The 21,584-nt window shown below is 43.4% G+C and overlaps 1 protein-coding gene across 2 annotated transcripts in view; it reads right to left on the reverse strand.

Annotated features, from left to right (window-relative positions):
- The window catches only part of ERG (ERG, ETS transcription factor), a 65,845-nt gene that overhangs the window by 23,095 nt on the left and 21,166 nt on the right, over positions 1 to 21,584 (reverse strand). For both annotated transcript variants that reach the window (XM_009282991.2, XM_009282990.2), the window contains exon 2: positions 11,607 to 11,824. In XM_009282991.2, coding sequence (XP_009281266.1) covers positions 11,607 to 11,824 — 218 coding nt within the window. The remainder of the gene's footprint in view (positions 1 to 11,606; positions 11,825 to 21,584) is intronic.

The following is a 21,584-nucleotide window of genomic DNA, read 5'->3' on the forward strand; positions in this document are numbered from 1 at the left end:
CTCCAGGTCTGAAATGAAACCTGAGATGTTTTTCTTCACAGCTGCATGTTATTTTTACCCGTTGTAAATATACTGTGTTACACCTGGAATTTACACCAAAAAAAAAAAGAAAGTGGAAAGACTACAATCATGCTACCCAGGAACACTTTGTCCAGTCCTGAGCTGATTCAGCTCTGATTGCTGATAAATGTCTATTGAAAAAAGTATTTCTCCATGGGTCCTTGGACCTGGAAGCCTCGCCTTTATTCAGGTTTACTTAGATTCAAGCTGATTTGATGGTTAAATTTAGCTCCCACTCCTACTGAAGCCGATTGGAGTTTTGCCAACCATTGACTCTGATGAAAGCAGATGTAAGTTCATAAATAAGTGTATGAAACACATTTTTTCCTCTTCACTATGCTATTATTTTCCCCATGTGACATAAAACACCTGTGTTGTGTTAAAATGCAAGGTGTCAGAGAAACACAGATTAGGAATCAGCAAAATTTTACACGATCTCTGTGACATTCCCATAATATAAACCCCTCTATTTAATATTTCTGAATTTCAGAGGGAAATAAGTGAGAAAAATTGTATTCTCCAAATATCTACATATCTTTATAAGCTTATTTAATAACCACAGCTTGGATAACTTCCTTACAGAGGCTACTTATAGAAAAGTGGTCTCAGGAGAGTAGAGCGGTGTAAGCATATTTTTGAAGAGTTTTCCGTGCATGGTCCCCAACCAGCCTGCGGCTGGTCAGGTCAGAGGACACGCTGAGCTAACCAGGAACTTTTCTTCTGTAAGGCTTTGGTGAACAAACCATGACACTGTCCTACAGGATACAGATTCCTCTGCTCACCTCTCCTCTCCCATTTCGTAATGCCAGAGATCTGAGAAAGAGGGGAACGGCCCCAGCAGGGCTGCGATGACCCCACCCTATCCTTACGTACAAGAGGGAGAGCTCCGCAAAGCCAGCTCCCTCAGATAATTTGGGCCAATATATGTAAATTTATATTTAGCCAAAATGACATCATTTAAAGGTCAGCTCATACTGAGTATATTGCAAAGCATGCTCAGGCTCATCTCCATTCACTGCAACTACTCAAGTTGTAGTGAATTTGGTCAGCACTTCCCCCCCCCCAAAATGGTTTGTCACTGAAAAAGTGGCCCACGAATTAAAAAACAAAACTTCCCTGAGATTTCTTACTTTGAGGTACACTGCTGTATCTTAAAGCACACCTGACATACCTTAGTCCACAATATCAATTCAAAGGGTTACGCAGCTGCAGCCCTAAACTCTCTTCCCTGCCCCACTCTACACCCTCTTCCTCTTCATGAACCAGTGGGATTCACATCTGCTGAGACCTGCCACAGCAGTGACATGCAAAGAAGGGTCCTGCAGATCCCCCTTTGGGTTCCCCTTTGGCAGCAATCACTGGGGACAGCCTGACCCTGCCTGGGGAGAAGGAGCCCGCGCTCCCCAGCTGCCGGGGCAGGAGTGTGGCTGCACCAGCAGCTTTGCAGAGCCCCAGGGGCTGCTTCCCTGCCACCAACGGTGATCCCCATGGGTGCTAAGTGAGACTCTGAAAAGCGCTTTCAGTGGTGGTATCAGAGGCCCCAACACTTGCTTTGACAGAGCTTGGTTTCCACCACGCATACTCATTGCCCAGCACCACAGCTGGACGCGGCTGCCCGGCTTCTTCTGTGCGTACACCAGGCCAAGCCCTGCAAGCGCACCAAGCGCTCTGCTCCTGTGCAGGCACCTGCCCTTAAATCTGCTGCGTGAGCACCACCACGCTTAACCTGCTGAAAGGAAAACAGAGGTTTTATTTTCCCTTCCAAGGCTTCTTGTGAAAGCAGAACAAAATTCCCCACAGAGGACTCCAGCATAACAGAGGCATTAAAATGCCAGAAAATGTACGTAGGTTGAAAAATCCCTGGGGTGCTCACACAGGCTCTCACGCAACTGCTTAGCGTACTGGGCTGGGAAGCTGCTTCCCCAGCAAGTAGGCAAATAAGTAAATAAATGGGTGGGTGGGTAAGTAACTCAGTGCTTCGCTATAACCTGAGTCACTCCCCCACCCACATGGGGCAGCTGTGTGAAGGCGATGCTCACTCACAGGAAAGGGGATAGCCAGGGTAAGAGCAAGCTGCCGAGGTCTGTGGAGGGGAGGGAAGCCCCTTGGGACCCGTGCCGCCGGCTAAAGCTGGCTTAAGCTGATGCTGAAGCCACGGTGACAGTCTGTTTATCTTTGCTAATAAGGTAAGTGTCAAAAGCAGTCCTAAGAAGACAAAAGAAAAGAAAAAAAGGAAAACCAAAGACCTCACTGAGCCACACAGTCATGGAGGTGCACTGCTCCATGCTGGGCTATGCAGGGGCAACCAAACCGGTCTTCAACAGCGCCAACAGACCAGGGCTGCAGTGTGGATGGGCTTGGGGCAGCGCCACGCTAACACACTCCCTCAGCGTCCAAAACAGGGGCAGACACCACTGTGTGGGGTGCCCCGAGCTCGGTAGGTGCTCAGGGTTGCATGGGGTCGGCCCAGGAGTCGCTCAGAGATGCCACAGCATGGCAACGTAGAGGTGCCTTCGGTTCCTTCCACCAGTGAAAGGAGAAAGCAAACACCACATGCCAACACATGCAACGTCGTTGGCTTTCTGTAAGCAAAACAAAAGATGCTTGTTTATTGAATGGTATATGCAGCAGCCGTTCACTTTCAATCAAACAATAACTTTTGCTAATTGAAACAATCTTTTCTTTTCTTTTTTTTTTTTGCTTAACTTTCCCTGGCTATCTTGTGCTCCACAGCTGCTTCAAGCCTTAAGGCCATCATGGCAAATTAAGGCAGTCAGCGTCTGGCTCACTAGAGGCCAGTCAAGCTATAAATATTACCGGCCTGGCTCTTTGTGTTCACAGTGTGGGGAACAGCTGGTTTAAGTTTGACTGCACGTTGTCATTTCTCCATTAGTGCAAACACTTCAATATTTCTTATGTGTGAGGTTGGAGTGAAGAAAGGGAAAGAAGGGAAGGGGGTCACTAAAAGCCAAAGCTAAGAAATGATGTTCTGTATATACATAATTTACAATTAGATTGCTGCCTGGGAGAAGGCTGAAGTCTGACATGGTGATAGCTAGGCCAAAGCCACAATGACTTCCCAGTTGGCCTATAACTTTCAGGACCTATTTTCTCTTGGTTTTTTTTATTATTTTTATAGAAATTCTATTATAATGGTAATGGATTACATTTCTCAAATTGTATTTCATTTCAAGAGCTTGTAAGACTGTTGTATTTGTGGTTTCATAAAATACGAAATACTGGGAGACAGGGCCCTTCCCAAACCACATATGCCTTCTTTTGTGGGCAGGGATCGTATAGAAAGTTAGCAAAGTAGAGCATGCCAGGCATAAACAGAAGTGACATCTTGTATGGAAACCATAATCCCCCGTGTCTGTGGAACGTCTGCTGATTTTCGTGATTAGCATTACTGGGCTGTGAGGCTGACAGTTGCGAAATGGTAAAGTCAATGATTAGCCACTTTTCTTTTTCTTATTCGCCTCTGCTTTGTCTTAAAATGCTATTCCCAAACTTTAAATACTGAACACCCCCACTGATACTACCCTGATCAAAATAAAACACCTACTAATGAAGGGGAAGAGGAGAAGACTCATCTCCAAATGCACCGGGTCAGAGACAACCTACCTACTGACAGTGCCTGTGCCGTGCCAGCCCAGGGGAACACCACAACCACCGGCTCTAAACACTCTAGACACAGTAAATACTGTACTGGAAATGAAGCAGTAATGATAGCAATAGTCATAAGTAATGACAGTGATCATAACTCTTGTGGGGTCCTATGTCATTATTTGAAGACTAATTTTATATTTCACTACCCATATGAGAGCTTTTGGTTGCTTAGCACTTTTGAAATTCTGGCTATGCTCATCTCCCTCTTAAACATCTGAAGCTAAGCACACAATTTAAGCATCAGTGGTCAATCCAACATGTAACCATGCCAATTATGAATGAACACATTATCCTAGAGTGGAAAGCTTCTCAGCTAGCACCTGCCAGCCCAGCACCCCCCAAAAAGCTGCAAAAAAATAGCTATAGTAGTGGTGAGCTGGGTTTGTTTTTCTCCTGGCAACGTTTGCTGCAAGAACAGAGCCAAACCATGCACAAACACACACGCATGCACTGATGTTAAGCTGGTGGATTGTCAGAGCAAAGAGGAACTTCTTGAAGTAGTCACACATAAAGCCCTACATGGAGAAGATCCTGAATTCGCAGTTTTTCCAGTTTGGTAGGCAGCCACTCCACCAACCACCCAGTCAGTGGGAAAAAAGATTATCAGTCTGAGATAACTAACACCACATCTTTTTACCCAAGATTCATGTTACTTTATATAGGCAGCTCCAATAAATGCATTAGGAAAGTCATCCTCTTAAGACAGATCTCCCAGCTTTGCTGTGGACTGACGTAGGGGCTGACTCAAGCCCTGTTGGAGACAGAGGAGAGAGTCCCATTGACTGCGATGGGTTTTGGACCATGCTTGTTGTTTAGTCTGAGCTGAGGTTTACCAAGAATACCGGGGCTGCATGCCGGCGGTATGCCACCAGATGTGGGAGGGATGGCACTGAGCCTCGGCTGCGGGGTTGTGCTCCAGGGATGGAAAAAGCCATGCCCTTGAAAAACAAGTGATGTCAGGGTGATTACGGCAGATCAACCCTGTTTCTCCACATGTTGGACACACGCAAGGTGTGCAAATGCCCTAGCTAGATCCACCAGTATCGTACCACAGACTGGAGCATAATGCAGAGGTGCCTCATCTGGCTTAAAGCACATCAGCCTGGATCCTGGGAGCGGGATGATTCTGTTGTGGTGGCAATACAGAGTTCCATATGGATGAATGCACCCTCCTTAGTGGCTGGGCACATCAGCTGGCACATGGCTAGACTGCACAAGGTACCTCAAGTGCTACCCATTCAAATTTGCTGGCTTGTATAGCACAAAATAGCTACCACTTAAGAGACTTTACATCAAGGGGAAAAGAAAAAAAAACAAACCAAAACAAAAAAAAACCTTGAGGTCACTTTGGACTCTTCAAAGTCCTCCTGTGCGTCAGATGCACTCAACCCAGCTAGTACAGAGGCTCTTCGATGAAAATTTAGAACAGTAACATGCAAAGAAAAATGGCATTTCCCAAAAGAGCCAGCACAAAAGATATATTAAGTGATAATTTCATTCTCAAATGGTTTTCAAGCAACAATTGGTAGCACTTAAAATAACATTTTGCACATGATTAAATCTTAATGACAACTAATTATTTCTGGCATTTCTTTAAAACTTCTGTATCAGCCAAGCTGATGTTGGAAAACTTCTGCTGTGCTTTCACTGCAGCTAACTTTCAAAATGCTTTTTCAATGAAATCATCACACTGCTCACAGCAAATGAAATTTATCTGTGGCCTGAATAAGACTGGATGTTCCACTTCAGCCTCCCTTAAAAAGATTGATTACCCACCGGTAAATGTCATTCTTCCAAGCTACCTTTCTATAGTCCCACCCATGGGCATGGCGTAGTCCCATAGGTGAGTGTATTCATAGACCACTGAGCAATCCACGGATTTAAATGTTGTTTAAGCAGTACCCAGGGCCTCATGAGAGCATTTCCACAGGAGTGAATTTCACCCTAAATGCATAACATGAATTGCATTCATTCATTGCAATAGAATTGCTCATACTTAATTTGATAAAATATGTAAAGAACAATAAACAGAAAAGTAAGTAACAGTATGACATATGCAATCTCCAGATTTATATTATAGTGCTTTACTATAACAGGGTGAATCTTTTAGTCTGACTCAAGAGCAATAAATAGCAGGAAACAACATTATTACATTCAGGTGAAAGATTGACGATATGGTGGCACAAAAGGTCTCATTAGATTTATGTACCTGGAAGAAATATAATGGCTGTACCAACATAACGGATTTGAAGAAACTCAATTTGGTACCACCTGTGACAATCTGCATTATATATGCAACAACAGCAAGGTAAATGACAGCTTTAATTTAAACTTTTCTTGCTTTATTTAATTTAAGGTAGGCCCTTAGGCTATATTTTCTGGTGCTGTGCAGCAGGGTTTAGCTTTAAAAATACTGTTATTGTTAAAGAAAACTGTGTAGCTAATCCCTCTGCAGCACACTGAAAAAAACCCCTTTAATTTCATTCTAATGTTATTTCTTCAGTATTCACAGGAATGCCAGTTTTGAGACTGTTATGTTTTGAGAGTTAATGTAGGGCAATTACAGCCAAAGTATATCTGGGGAGAGTCCTAGCAGAGTGAGTACATTTCTGCTTTGAATGGGTACTTAATTGTTGATGCGTAAGAGGTTTAGTACGCTCCTAAAATTTTATACTCCCTTCCAGACGACAGAATATATGGCCAGGAAGCAGCCTAACACAGTGAGAAGGGAGAGCTGGACGGCAGAAAATCAAAAAGCTAACTATTCTCTGGTTACCACTTTGTGGGTTCTGGTACCCTGTTTTGCATCCTCTTTACGCTGTGTTATTCAGACCCAGGCTCCCTCGTAGGAAGACGATTACAGAGGACACTCTGCAGATCCTAGAGGTAGCACTTCTGCAGCTCTGCAGTGTGGCCGTGGTATTTTAGACTCCTTTGGGACAACCCAGATTTTAAAATGGGCGTAAACAGAGAAGGTACAGTTTTAGTAAAAATGAAAAGCAGCTCCAAGCTCTATAGCTACTGCATGTGTTAATTTTTAACATATGAAGCATTTTTAAGAACTGAGCATTTCATTTAAGGAAATAAATTTATGGACTGCACATGAGCAGGGTGGGGAAGGCTTCTGCAGAAAAGAAAATGCAAAGTAGCCTACAGAATGGCAGGGTACCACTAATCTGCACATATAAATTGTGGCTGATATTATGTATGTGACAAACAGCAGATAACCTGTCAGGAAACCAGTGAAACACCAACATACAAATGGCAAAGGCCTAGTGGGACTTCAGGAAGGAAAAAATGGTTTTCAGATTTGTGAGAGATGCATATATCACACTAACCTGTAGTGGATTCCATATTGACAGTACTAATCAATATATCAGAATATTTGTTATGATTATTTAGCAATAATATATCACTGATAAGTAACTTCATTTTATGCAAGGTTTGAGTGATACACACTGTTTCCTACGACTGGCAGGAATATCACATACTAGGAAGCATTACAATTCCCAAAGTATTAACACTATATATATCATATGCACACATGTATATAAGTTTTAGAGATGCCATGACATATTTATATTTGTTACTCGGCAATATTAGTTCTCCATTAAAAGTGTAATATTAAGATCTATTTTTTCAGGCTTGTGTTAGGCCTTATAAAATAATAGTTTTCTGATGAAATAAAAAGCATATGTTAATTACAATAATATTTTTTTTATTTTTGTGTTAAGTACAAGCGTGCAATATCTTCATGAATTTTTTTTTTTGTACTGTTAATCTATTCTTATCTTTGGTAGTCTGTAAGTGTTTTTTCTTTGTTTATTTTTCAGCATAATGTCATGTCTTAGGAATTGCAGTGAAGTATGAATTTTCCTCGTTTTCTCCAGTTAGGAACTCTGTATTGCTCAGGCAACAGGGGAGGCTGTCAAATCCAAGATTAATAAATGAAACCCTGCGTCCAATGCTGCAGGTTATTTTTAATTCAATATAGAAAGAATTACATTTCTTCCCATTATATTTTCAGCCAGAATGTGCCCTTTAGAAAACCAGGGTTCTGATCAAAAACATTTTGCAGTTCAGAGCAGTAACTTGTACAGCCTCCTCCGGCAGCGTAGCCTGTGTGCTAATATTTTTTTTATTTTTGTGTTAAGTACAAGCGTGCAATATCTTCATGAATTTTTTTTTTTGTACTGTTAATTTTTTTTTTTTTTTGGTAGTCTGTAAGTGTTTTTTCTTTGTTTATTTTTCAGCATAATGTCATGTCTTAGGAATTGCAGTGAAGTATGAATTTTCCTCGTTTTCTCCAGTTAGGAACTCTGTATTGCTCAGGCAACAGGGGAGGCTGTCAAATCCAAGATTAATAAATGAAACCCTGCGTCCAATGCTGCAGGTTATTTTTAGTTCAATATAGAAAGAATTACATTTCTTCCCATTATATTTTCAGCCAGAATGTGCCCTTTAGAAAACCAGGGTTCTGATCAAAAACATTTTGCAGTTCAGAGCAGTAACTTGTACAGCCTCTTCCGGCAGCGTAGCCTGTGTGCCAGTTCACATGCTCGTTGATATTGGGAAAGAATGGCCACTGCTGAGCTGTTCACTTTCTAATGATGGCCACATTAAGCACCTCTGAGTGATGCTGTCCAGAGAAAAATTAAGAACTTATTTAGTCTTCATTTGCTGCTCAGCTAATTTGCACTAAACTCCAAGTCCTAATGATGGAGTAGGTAGACCTAATGCTATTTTTTTAGAGAGGAGGTACACAAAATTTCTTCTTTGCATCTCTTTACTTCTGTAATGGTGGTAAAGGTGGTCAGGATGGTGCAAAAGTGTGTCACTAGGGTTCCAGATGCCTTGGCAACTCCTGCGTGCCACCTCTTCTATAACAATTAACAGTTCTGCTGGAAAAGTATAAATCAAAATTACGCCTCGTGACTAATCAAAACAGATTGATTTAAAGATAATTCCCCCGATGCTCAGATTATCCTTGCAAAAGTAGATGCCTGTTCTGCTAGTAACAGTGCAGACCATATGCACAAACATTTTATGCAGCTAGTGCGGAGACCAGGATACCTCTGAAGGAAAGGCAGATACCTCTCTTTGCAAAGAGCAACTCAGGCAGCCTCAAACAGCGGCCAGTTCCTGCCTATTGGCTGTGCAGGTAGCCTAAGTACCACCCTAAGTGATTCAATGCATGCACACACTGATAGAAAATAGCATAAAGGAAGGAGAAATGATAGGTGTTATGAAGATACGTCCAAACAGCCTGTTTAATTCAGGGCTTCTGAATGCTTATCCATCCCTAGAAAGTATTCTGCGTTCACATATACAAGGTGAACATACCTTAGATTTGGGAGATATGGACAGCGAGCCCCCCCAGCCTGAGTGCATGCCCCCATCCATCAGGCTGTAAAATATGCTGAACACGAGTCTGCCCTGTTCTGCCTGCTGAAGTCGGGCTGCCAGGCAGGCAGCAACACGTGAACTGCGGGTTCAGGCGAGAGACGGGGAGCCTAACTCCAGCCCTGCAGCTGGGATGCTCTGCTCTGGTGGCTGCACTGCGGTTCCCCACTCCCTGGGCTACTTCTGTTTTTATCCAACGACGGCACAGCCACCAGGAGAGAAGCAAAGGCACTGAGCACAGGATCTCTCCCAGCTGCACGCCCAAACACACATCCATCCACATTGACACTTTCAGTCCTCTCTGGATAGCAAGGCAGGGCTCAGCTGCCACCCTGCTATTGCAGGGTGCCTCAGGGTGCCCAGCCCTCTCTGGACCAAGGCAGCCCCTGGAGGAGCCAGGTGCTTTAGCGCCTGGAGCTGTCTGTGTTCCCAAATCACGGCTCTTACCAGTCTCTACTGGTTTGGGGCATGCCAGTGTGTGACAGCACATTTTCTACACCATGCTCTCACCCACAGGCTCTACGGGTTTGCCTGGAGACCCAATGTAGCTGATTTGACTATGGGCACACATTTTGGTCTTGGTAAGAGTCCTGACCTCCTAAATCAGAGTATAATCCTTACCAGGGTTGCTAACAAGGATTAGACAGGACAAGGTTTCAGCTAATAAAAGATGGTATTACTGCCTGCCGTTTTGTCCTTAAACCATCACAGCAACAGCTAAATACCTGTGATTCACAAACTGAGCTTCAGGCTAGTTACGTATTTCAGGAATCCAAAACAGCAAATTCAGGATTCTGGCTTGATTATTTTGAAAATGTAATTGATCTACAATTTCAAATGGATCTGTATCATCTAGACTCTCCCTTAAGATCTGGGAGTATGTCAAAATAGGAGTCTGTGTATAACTGACTTTAGGTATGTATAACATTACAAATTATTACCACTAATTGCAGTAGCAATTAACACTAATTATCTACTCTAATGAACTTTACGGAATTTACACTGAGAAAAACTGTGATCAGTTCTCTTACAGAAGTGCCAGCACAAATACTTAGAGGTAATTTTAGGAAGCAGGTGAAACTGGTTTTGAATCAATACTCCATTTGTGATTATATCTGTGCATTTGCTTAGCACAAAAAAAAGAAAAAAAAACCCTCACTGAAATTGATTGTGAATAAGTTCTGAATAAATAAGCTCACAAGACTTCCCCTAATTCTTTGTAACTTCAGTTCACCGTTTATTTCTACGTATCTCAAATCTTTGACTATTCACTGGAAATTCAGCACGATTTCCATCCTTACCAGTGAAAAGTGTAGGTGTGATAAGCTGTCAAACCAGTTTGCCCTGCTTGTGGTGCTCATCACATTAGCACAGCAAGTGTGAACAGTAACCACAGTGCCCATAGCTGAGGTTTTTCTAAATAACTGAGGCTGGGAGATGAGATTAGTAGGCAGGTGTTTGTGACAGAGAGATGTGAAGCACAGTCTTCACTGGTACATCACCAACAATTGTGAGCAACCAACTCTCTGGACCTCTGCCCTTCAGCAACACCAAAGGAAAATGTTTTGACAGTCAGGCATTTTAAACAGGAAAGCACTTGTTTGGATAGTTTCCTTGAAAAAAAAAAATCTTCATTGTGTTTTTTCATATGGAAGAAATCCCATAGAGTGCTCCTATGCTTGGGAGAGCTACCAGTCAATATCCACAAATCCACTGCATTACTCTTTTGGCTTAATCAATACAATTCTCCTTCATAGCGACATTCATAAAAAAAGTCCCGAGACAACAATTAATGCACTGACAGGCTGTGGCTACTGCCCATTGAGCTGAGTAATTTCTTTTTCTGTTCCTTTCTACTCCCCTGCTTGCGTCCATACATGTGCTGTTTCTTCAGCATGAGCTCTTAAATCCAACTCCACGGTTATGCTTTTTGGCACTATGTTTACAGTAAATATAAAAGCAAAGATCAATAGTTCACTCCCTCTGCCATTACAAGAATATACTTCCTATGCTTCTCTGGTTACATTTAGAGCAAAGGAAACTGACCAAATTACTGTATTTTGACAACTTCCATTGAGTGTTAGATCACATATGCCACATCCTTAGATGGATCAATGGTGCTACAGCAAACTCACATTTTGCTAACTTTAATATATGCTCTTTCACCTAGCGTGCAATGCAAGTTCACATCCAAAATTATCCACAGTCAGAGGAAACACAGAAAGGTGTTGCACAAGCTCATGAGAAGACTGTGCTTGTAGCACCATTTGAGACCCTCTGTAACACCTGAACGGGGCTGGCAGGTGTGACCCACAATGTATGGGAGACCTGTTGGCTTCTGGGACAGCAGCTGGTGGCCAGGTGGGATATCTTAGGGCATATAAAATGGCGCTACATTCACAGATTTAGACAACGGAGCTATACCCATCACAAGAAAAAGTGTACTTGAACCACAGTAACACTGGCCTTATTACCTTGACCCATTAACCTGGTTTGGGTTACACTCCATCTTGATGGTGACTCTGGCCGGGGGCTGTGATAACCAGTCTTGCTGGGGAACACGCGGACTCATCTTTGACGTCTGCCCATATTCACTGGAGGAGGAGGCCGTCATCTCTGTCTTCGTAAGGTGGGGCGATCCGTAGGCGCACTCGAACAAGGACTGGTCTTCACTCACCACTGATAACGCTTCCTGCAAACCAGGGAAGAGAAGTCAGCATGACTATGTTTCAGAGCAGACATTACAATATACCCCAAGGAAAAAAGGGCTTGTCCATCTCACAAGAGAACGAACAGCTGGTCGCTTGCTTAAATGCTCATTACTTTTTAGGCACGCCACTGCTGTCGGTGGAGGTGAGGACTCATGGTGCCAGACATACCGTCAGCATATGGCAGGACGACAACCTCTCCCCTGGGGAGACCCTTCCCACCAGCAGCTGAGAAGATGCACAAACACACGCTACCAAACACTTAGGAATAGTGGCCAGGAGCTGGGCGAGAGGAGAGGGCAGGACAGGCAGCAAAGCTCAGGCCTCTGGTGTCCCAGGTAGGGATGTGGAGGGTCAGATCTGCTGGGGGCGTAAGCAAGCTGCCATTGCTGCTTTAACTGCCCCTGCAAGGAGTGACCGAAAGCCAGGCTTTGCTGACTCACTGGGAGCTCCTCTTCCTTCCTCTGGGACCGGGGCCAAGTCCCTTCTGGACAGAGTCGAGACAGCTGGGCGCAACCTCCAATCCAGGGACCCTGCTCTTTCTGCCAGCATCCACCACCCGCTTTGGTGGAGGTGCCCACCACCAGCCCCGAGAGGACACCATGCCCACCAGCCGCCTCTCTCTCTCACGGCAACCCTTCCTGGTGGACCACCTGGCTGGGCATCCCGCTCTGGTGCTGTGGGAAGGGCTTCCCCAGCCACCTTCCCTCGCCGCGGCAGCACTGCGGTTATGGCCCTCAAGGGTGGCAGGGTTCATCAGGCCCCTCAGTGGCAGGGTGGCTGCCATCACGGCTAGCTGGAGACCGGACAGACACCAGAGGGAACAAAGGTCACCCTCTCTCCCCACCGCCACGCATTTGTATTGGCACTAACTCCTTCCCCATGTTATCTGGAGCCAAGTCATGGGAGCAAGGCGGTGCCCAAGCCCAGCTCAGGCAGGCAGCGTGCCCGCCGGGCCCATCAGGAAGCCATAGGAAAGGTTGATGTTGCCGTAGGGACCCGTCCTGCCTGAGCTGAGGCTCCCTGGCCACAGGAGCCAGTCTGGGCTCCCTCCCTCCTGCTGGCCCCCAGCACCTCACAGGCTTGGGGGGCCACCCCTCCAAAAGCAGCCTTCCAAGGAAAGCCCCCCTCTCCAGGGGCTACTTAGGGTGAATACGGGGCATTAGAGTGTAAATGGATGGCAACCCAAAGCGTGACTCCCTCCCCCCACCCCGGCACCACGGCTCTGCCCTGAGATGCCCGAAACAGGGCAGGGGGGCAGCCCAGCACTTCCCTCCCTCCCGCATGGCCCCTGTTGGTGGCCGCGGAGCAAGCCCCATCATCGGGCTGGCGGAGGCTCAGCGTGCAGCGCACCAGATGACAGCAGCCGTGGAGGAGGCCAGCTGGCAATGGCTGGAGGCACAGGGGCCAAGGATGGGGGGGGCAGGGGGGGAGCCCGAGCCAGATTCGGGGCAGGATGCTCCGCGCGCAACCGCACCCTCGCGAGGCAGTGTGTGTGGGCCCGCGCTGCCCCACCGCTGACAGCTGATGGGAGGACAATAAAACCGCGTGGCTCTGTCAGCAGAGGAGGACGTGGTGGAGAGGGGAGAGAGAAAAGAGCCAGAGCGATGGGAGCCCTCCGGCTCTGGAAAGCCAGGCGGCTGCCTGCAGGCTCTTCCCTTCCCCAGCTGCTGGAAGAGGGCTTTGCACAAGCTCCGGCAGTCACATGCGGCCCTAAAAATCAGCAGTTGTATTTGTTTGTTTTAAGGGGGTATACATTTATCATTCTTTTTATTCGCCTGGTTTGTGAGCCCTCAGGGTGGACTCTGTTAATATTCAGTTTCCTCTGCAACCGCAAGGGCGGGAACATCACTTTCTTCTTCTTACTTATCATGAAAATTGAGATCACTCCTTAATCTCTGGACTTGGGGAATGGGTTCTCAAGCAGTCCTCCAAATGCCACGAGACTCATAATTGAATCACTAACACTAACGTTTCCTGCCACAGGCCAGGATGCAAAATTCAGACAATGATCTGCACCATTTCATTAATGTTATTCAGATGTCGTTTGAGTGCAAAGGTCACCACCAGACTATCACCATTAATATTAACTCCCCACTTAGCACCCCTGCTTTGCACACGCTTCCCCCAACCTGCGCCCAGCTACCAAACTGCTGCCTTTTGGGTCTCTAGGGGTGTGAATGTGCTTCTGTGAGACAGGAGGGATGCCAGAATAACACCTCTCCTTTTTGCCATGCCTCTCAGACTCCTGTGGGTCTCTGGCCTGCTAAAAACTGCTGCTGTTGGCAGTCTGAAGATTTTCTGATGAGCCATTTCTGGAAAAGCCTACAGACAGCTCCTGCTTTCCAAGGAGGTGTGGGGGGAGATGGCTGCTGGTCCCTTGCTCTCCAAAGATTGCTCCCTGGTGACACTGTGCTGAGAGACAGCAGGGGGGCTTGATGTACTTGGATAGTAAAGTAGCAGGGATCATATCACAAGAACTAAAGAAAGAAAATGTTACACTGGAAGGAAAATAAAAAGTTCTTTCTCGGCAGTCCATGAGCGTTTTTTATGAAAATATATATAAATAAATACACACACACACACACACACAGCCTGGCCAGGCAATCACAGTGCATCCCACGCCTGAGACTATTTACTGCACAGTTCCCTCTTTTCTGCCCCACTCTAGAGCTAATACATGAGCCAAAAAACTTGTAATGAAATGTTAATTTTGGAAGAGCTAGCTCCAGTAAACACATGAAAGCGTGAATTATACAGGAGAAAGCAGATACAAGATTGCAAATACAACAGGCAGAATATTATTTTACTCTGTAAACCATTTACTAACAGACCTTTTACACTATATAATGAATATATTTCTCATCCTCCCCCACGCAAGTGAAACAAAATAGATTTATTCTGGTTCCTATTAAACTTGACTCCACCTAATGTAAATTAATTTATGAATACTTAGGGTAAGTATAAATGTAAACAAAAAAAATACGGGTTTTCTATTTATTGGTATTACTAATGACAGTAAACATTGCTTGTGCCATGGATGCCTATTATGTTGCACAAAGAGGGAAAGTACACACATTTTAACTTCCTGAGGAGGACAGCAAATGCTGGAAATAGGAGCCCAATTAATAAGGGTTGTGTGAATATCTAAAAGACTATGGCAAAAACAAGACAAACATAAATGAACCCAAGAGACAGACTCAGACTTCACATTTCAGGAAAAAATGCCTAGTTATTCATGACCAAAAAAAGCTCAATTTGCTAGCTAGAGTTTTGTGCTGATTTAATAGCAAACACTCATCTGTACTCCATCCTGCTAGTTATCAGTTAGTGCACGCTGACAGGTCTGTAAAGGCTCTGTAGGAATAACTGAGTTTCTGCCAACTTTGCACGCTGTTGGGTCGGTCCTTATGTGGAAGGCTTATTAATGTGTACTCTATGATAGCGAGTATCTCTGACATTTTACTCCGAGTCCTCACTGATCTTTGCTGGCCTGTCTTGAAGGACAGTAGGACATGTATCACCCCTCCCTTGAGCACGTTACAAAAGCTGAACTGGCCATCTAAGCTTTTGCATAATTTTGAGGAGTCAGCATAACTAGAGAACATGGTCTAAACTAGAATTAGCCTTACTTCCTCTTTAACCATCTTTTCTCTCTTCTCGCATGTAAGTGAGATTGAGGTTTCAGTGTGGGAAACTTGGGAACTATGTTTAGCACCTGTTCTGCTACTCCTCCCGTCAGCCAGGACTCAGGCAGTCATACCAACTGTCCTCTCCTTCAAATGCAGCCAGGACCATTGATGTCAATTTACCAGCAACCGCTACAGGTGATACATGTGGTCCTTGCATATATATCCTCACGCACAGGGAAAAGTTTTCTCTGACACATGGGTGGGAGTTGTCTGTCAAGGGTTGGCAACTGCTGCCTTTCTTCCTCTCAGTGATCTTGAAAAGTGAAGAATTTCTGAATCCACTGACCTTGCAAGACACAGTGATGCTGAACAATCAGAGCTAATACAACCCGATATAATCTCATGTGAAACTCATACTGTGGGAAAGCATAGAAATAGCATGAAGAAATATGAAGCATTTCTCAGCTATACAAGAATGTCTGATAACTGACATAATTTGGTATCTCCAAAAAGAGATAGAAAATGTCCTTCAGCTGCTCCTTACATGCATCACTTCATCTTGTCTTTCCTTGATTTCTCTTTACTAATTAAAGCCTTCAAGCCTTAACCCTACATAAGCAGTGAAAGGAAGGCTCTAACAGCAAACTACTGTACTGAACAGCTGACAGAAAGCAGCATGGATATTTCTTTCTTACATACAGGGACTTAAAAATATACTTTCTGCTACAATTCTAAATGCAAGCTCCTGGACCAAATGTAATAAAAAATTGTGAGCATTCACCATCATGAAGAATAGCCGCGTGGTCTGGCCACATATAAATGTAGACAAAACTATTAATACTGACAATGCTTGGCAAGGGCTTTTTACATATGGATGCCAGTTCTACTTCTAGTAAATACTTTTCATTACTCATTTACAGGTTAATCTTTTTTTCTCATCCATATTAACACTGTTTCTGGAGCAGTTTGGCAACATCAAGCAGTAAGTGGGATACAGTAAAGCAAGGTAAACGTTAATAAATATTATAAAATAGATTCATTATAAGGCTCCTTTCAATCTTGCCAAGTTTTGTACCTTTATGGTAATAATTTTAGTAGTGGATGAGTCATCTTCCTGGATTTTGCATGACAACAACATATTCTCATGAAATCTCAGAAATGAAGCCTTTCATTTCTAGTAACCAGTGTCTGGGGTGATGTAATATGAAGAAAGCAACACATACCGCTTACAGTGGCAGGTGGGAAAGGTCTTTCATGCAAATCTGTGATGTAGAACTGTCGGTAACACTACCTGAGGTCAATATTGGACATGGATTTTCTTTATTTCGTCTTCCTTTCTCCACATACTTCCTCTCATGACATCCTCAGCAAAACATAAAAATCTGTTCCTTCATTAAGATTTTTTTATTTTTTAATCGCTTGTACTATGCAAAACCTGGCTTCTCACTTGGACTTTCTGTACTAATGATAAAAGAACAAAATGTCTTCTCTATTTGGTTTTGACTTATACTTTACTGATAAGTTAAAAAAAAAAAGACTAACAGACTGACAAATTTGTAGAACAATAGGTACAGCAACGCCTTTAAAGTAGGCATAAAGTCCTCAGGACAAAGGTGTTTACTTAATCAAATGCAAGATTACTTGGCCTAGAAACATGAAGTTACAGGAAATGTGATTGAAGTAGTTCCCATCATGAGAAGTATATGCAAGCTGACCTATCCTTTATATGCAATGTCAGGAACTAAGGACAAAGACGTTTTTTTCCTAAAGCTTGATCAAACTTAAGAAATAATTAAAGAAGACAATGAGGTGTGCAGTGGTCTAGCGTAATTTGCTTGTGCTGAGGGTTATTGGGGAAAAAATACTGCAGCAGGATTTTGAAAGACTTTGGAGGCCATTCTAACCTGGCATTGCTTTTTCTCAAGTGAATTCTGATTAGGCAACATGCCGGCTTGTGCATGAAATACATTTGTGCACTGTCCCTCCATGTCATCAACCCAGCTTCCACTTCAGACATGACACCATTTCCATTCATTTGTACGGCAATCAAATTGAATCATGTCTCCAGGTACATACTCATTGTATGTCTGTGTATATATGTGTATCTCAAAATATTCAGCTCTGTTTTTTTAATTTCCATGGTTTATTGCTTAATCCCTGTAACAGGAAAGGTTTAGTATACTGCAGCAGGATTTTGAAAGACTTTGGAGGCCATTCTAACCTGGCATTGCTTTTTGTGAATTCTGATTAGGCAACATGCCGGCTTGTGCATGAAATACATTTGTGCACTGTCCCTCCATGTCATCAACCCAGCTTCCACTTCAGACATGACACCATTTCCATTCATTTGTACGGCAATCAAATTGAATCATGTCTCCAGGTACATACTCATTGTATGTCTGTGTATATATGTGTATCTCAAAATATTCAGCTCTGTTTTTTTAATTTCCATGGTTTATTGCTTAATCCCTGTAACAGGAAAGGTTTAGTAGGTCTTTTTTATCCCCACTGGCTATCCAAAATCTATCAAGTGATTCGCTGCTCAAAAAAATGTTTCAAGAACTTTGAAAGTCGAGAGCTTACTGGCCAGCACTGTCAAAATCCTAGCAGGCAATAGCACACCAGTATCATGAAAAACACTGGCCACAAACCAGTAGGACGCTGGGCAAGAACTACACGTAAAGAGGAGGATGCATGAGGAGACACAAACGCAGCAACAACCCGCCTTGCACATTGAGAGATGCTGCAGACAGTGAAAGGCATTTATTGCTTGTGGAGTCATCTTGTGGGGTCAGCACTCCCACACTCCAAAACGGACCTGTTACCCTTGGCTATGAGGGACTTGCAATAACACTGCAATCGAGAACTTTTTATTAACTTTGCCATATGTCATTGCATTTATATAATCTATTTTTTGACACTGGTTTTATGGTATTTCTCCTCATTAATGCAAACAACTTTTACTTCTCTAATCTGATTTTATAATATATATGTAAGCACAAGCTTAGAGCTCCAAGCAGCCACAATCCATCCAGACATAGGCTGTTTCCTATCACTTGTCGGATGTCTACAGTTGGTCAGAAAAACTAATTCTCCGTTCTACAAAGAATTCTGACATACTGGGACTTATTTTCATTTTAAATTAGACAAAAAGCTGTTATATGAAAACTTTCACCAAAATGATTATTAAAAGGATGAATTGTCTCACTGGTGTGTGTTTTGCAGATGTTAAAACACTCTAATAAACAGTTACATTTGCAGAGGACCTGCATTTTCTGAGGGAAGATTGTTCTGATTAAGACCATGCAATTAGCTCTATTAAGTGTTTCCATGCTTTTTTGCACTCAGTATCCCCTGTATACTTGGTAACATTTGTTACTGAAATCGTGTGCAATTGAATTACATACAATTGTAACTGAAAGAAAGAACAGATGAAAGTGTGCAAGAAAGCACACAGTGTGCACCTTGGTACAGCTGCTCCAGACTTTACCAAGTCACTCTTCTTGCTTGCTGCTCTTCCATTCTTCCTCAGACTACATCTTCTGATGCTCTACAAAGCTGTTTATCTGGAGTGAAAGTCTAATTTCAAACAGGCCAGGAATGTCATTTCCACTCTGGAACAGAGAGCACACGCGAGGCTGGACACCAGAACCTTGCAGAGCAGCGGGCAGTCCTCCAGTCTGAAACCCCGCTCCGCTCACGTCTGCAACAGGCATCACTGCATGATAAAGCAAGCTGTGGTTGAACTGCTTAAAGAGCTTCTAGCCTAAATTTGCAGTCCCACTTTAAAGCCAAGTCTTTGAGCCTGAGATTCATTGCATCCAGCAATAATCAGTGAAACAAAAGACAAACAATTGATGTTTTAGCCTTGCTATAGCTTATTAATCATGATGCTCTTACAACTCTCTTCTGACCATTCGCAAAAGAAGCAGTTTCGCAAGATATTCAATATAGTGTGTGGAACATACTGGAAAAGGTTCCTACTTAAAATGCAGTCACCTGAGTCAGGAATTGCAGCACACATCTGGAGTATGTTTTCCTTCTAAATCTCCGAGTCTTGGATTCATTAGATCAGACAAAAATCCACATATTATATTCATGAGAGAGTTCAGGAACAACAAAAAACCTTGGCAAGTACAAGATAGGAAAGACAGATGTTGTCCTCACCTCCACCCATGAGAATCTTATTGCCAGCTCAGCTAACATCCTCCACCTATTTGCAAAGAGCACTTGGATAGTCCGTGTTAATCCAAACACGGGCCCGGTGCTGCCACTTATCTGATATCTTCACCTCTTGCTGAGAAAAATACAAAGGATGTTTGGAAGCAAAGGAGAGCCACTGCTGCAGTCCCACTTGAAAAAAGGAATAATCAAGCATCCATCAAAATGATGTTATGAAATTGCAGGCTAGATGCTTTTCTGGGAAACAACAGCAGATGTTTAAGGACTGATCCTGCAGCCCTCTTTGTGTAAGTCATTCTCCCGGCTTCACTAGGACTAGTAATGTGAACAGAGGCCTCATGGCTAAGCCCAAAGGTTTAACATTTTGTGTCTTAATGAAAAAATCCTGAGACGTTATAAATTCAAATGTAGACTGTGGTGCTTTATCATCATTTCTAATACATAGACTGTCATTCCTGAAATGTCAGCAAACCCTATTTTTGCCCAAGCTATTTTTATCACCTCCTTTCATCATAGGGTAATATCTGTAGCACGAGTCATTCAACTCCAGGACTCCCAAGTGCTTCATAAAATAAGAAAAAAATCACTGTTCCACTATTGCAGATGGGGAAACTTTGGTAAGAATAACTAAAAACGGGTCTCGGCTTAGAAAACATACCTCCCTCATGCCAAGCTCCGTGCCATATTTGGGACTACCCTGCATCTCACACACTAAAATTATCACACTCAGTAGAGTGGTCCAGAGACCAGGAAGTGTCCATGAGCATCTGATTTAAAGAGTTGCCATTTCACAATCAATTATTTCACCTGCAGTCTTTATCTGACAGTAAAGTGCAAATGAATAGTTTAACCCCAAACCAAGAGTTAATAAATGGAAATAGGAAACTTCTTCATACATGTCACGTGCCCTGGCCACCGTCAAAGCAATGCAGCGGGCTTGTTCAAATGCAATGATGAAAGCCTCCGTCCTGCATCTGTTTCAGTGCACATTCAATGCCCAATGACTGCAAGAGGGTTATGTCTGGAAGCAGCTCTGCCTATGCACAACCACCGAAGAACTGCACCAGGCTTCTGAATGAAAGCAGACCTCAAAATTCACAAGACTGTATCAAAAAGCCTAGGCAATAAAGCAGACAATCTGGTGCTATACAGTGATGAGTCCAGCTCCTTTTTCCCTTCTGCATGAGTAGAATGCTAGTAAACTACTTAAATGCTGAGGCAACACCAGGTTTTATTTACTGCACCAGTAGCGGAACGAACGGAGTTACATGGCTGCAGGGTGGGAGCAGCACAATGATCGGCTGGGCTCAGAATACATATTCCTGAATGATTATGTCAACCTTAATTCACCAATGCTAAAAACAATACAATTGTATCCTGCAGATTGTATATTGTATACGCATTTTTAAAGAAACTGTAGCTTTGTATGCTTATTTTAGCACTTCCATCCATATAAAGAGCTGTAACACCGAAGTTTGAATGACTATTTTTTCAGTCAATACAATAGACTTTTCTTCCTTTTCATCTTGATAGTATTGTCCCTTATGAGTTTTGAAAGCTTGAAGTTTTTTCCTCCTTCATGCTTGGCTGTTAACTTCTAGGGCTTCAAAGTACCTAGAAAACTGGGGAAACTTGGATATAAAACTCCTTTTCATTTCTGCCTCAGCCCAGGGCTAGCCTGTTGCTTCTACCCTGCTTTTCTAGTATAGGACTTTATCAATCTGAAGGAGCAGCCAACCTTCTACTTTGTTAAAAAATAAACATCTGGGTTTTTCTTCAGCAACCTTTCAAGCAAAGACTTGTTTGGCAAAACAGGTGACAGGTTTGTAAAGTGGCCCGCAGCCCAATCGGAAGTGAACTGAGGCTGTGTGCCACACCTGCTATGAACTTCTGCTAATAGATCAAAATGATACTGGGAAAGAGTCTTGGG

The sequence above is a fragment of the Aptenodytes forsteri genome, unplaced genomic scaffold (assembly GCF_000699145.1).
Source record: "Aptenodytes forsteri isolate BGI_AS27 unplaced genomic scaffold, ASM69914v1 Scaffold2, whole genome shotgun sequence".
Taxonomy (NCBI): Eukaryota; Metazoa; Chordata; class Aves; order Sphenisciformes; family Spheniscidae; genus Aptenodytes; species Aptenodytes forsteri.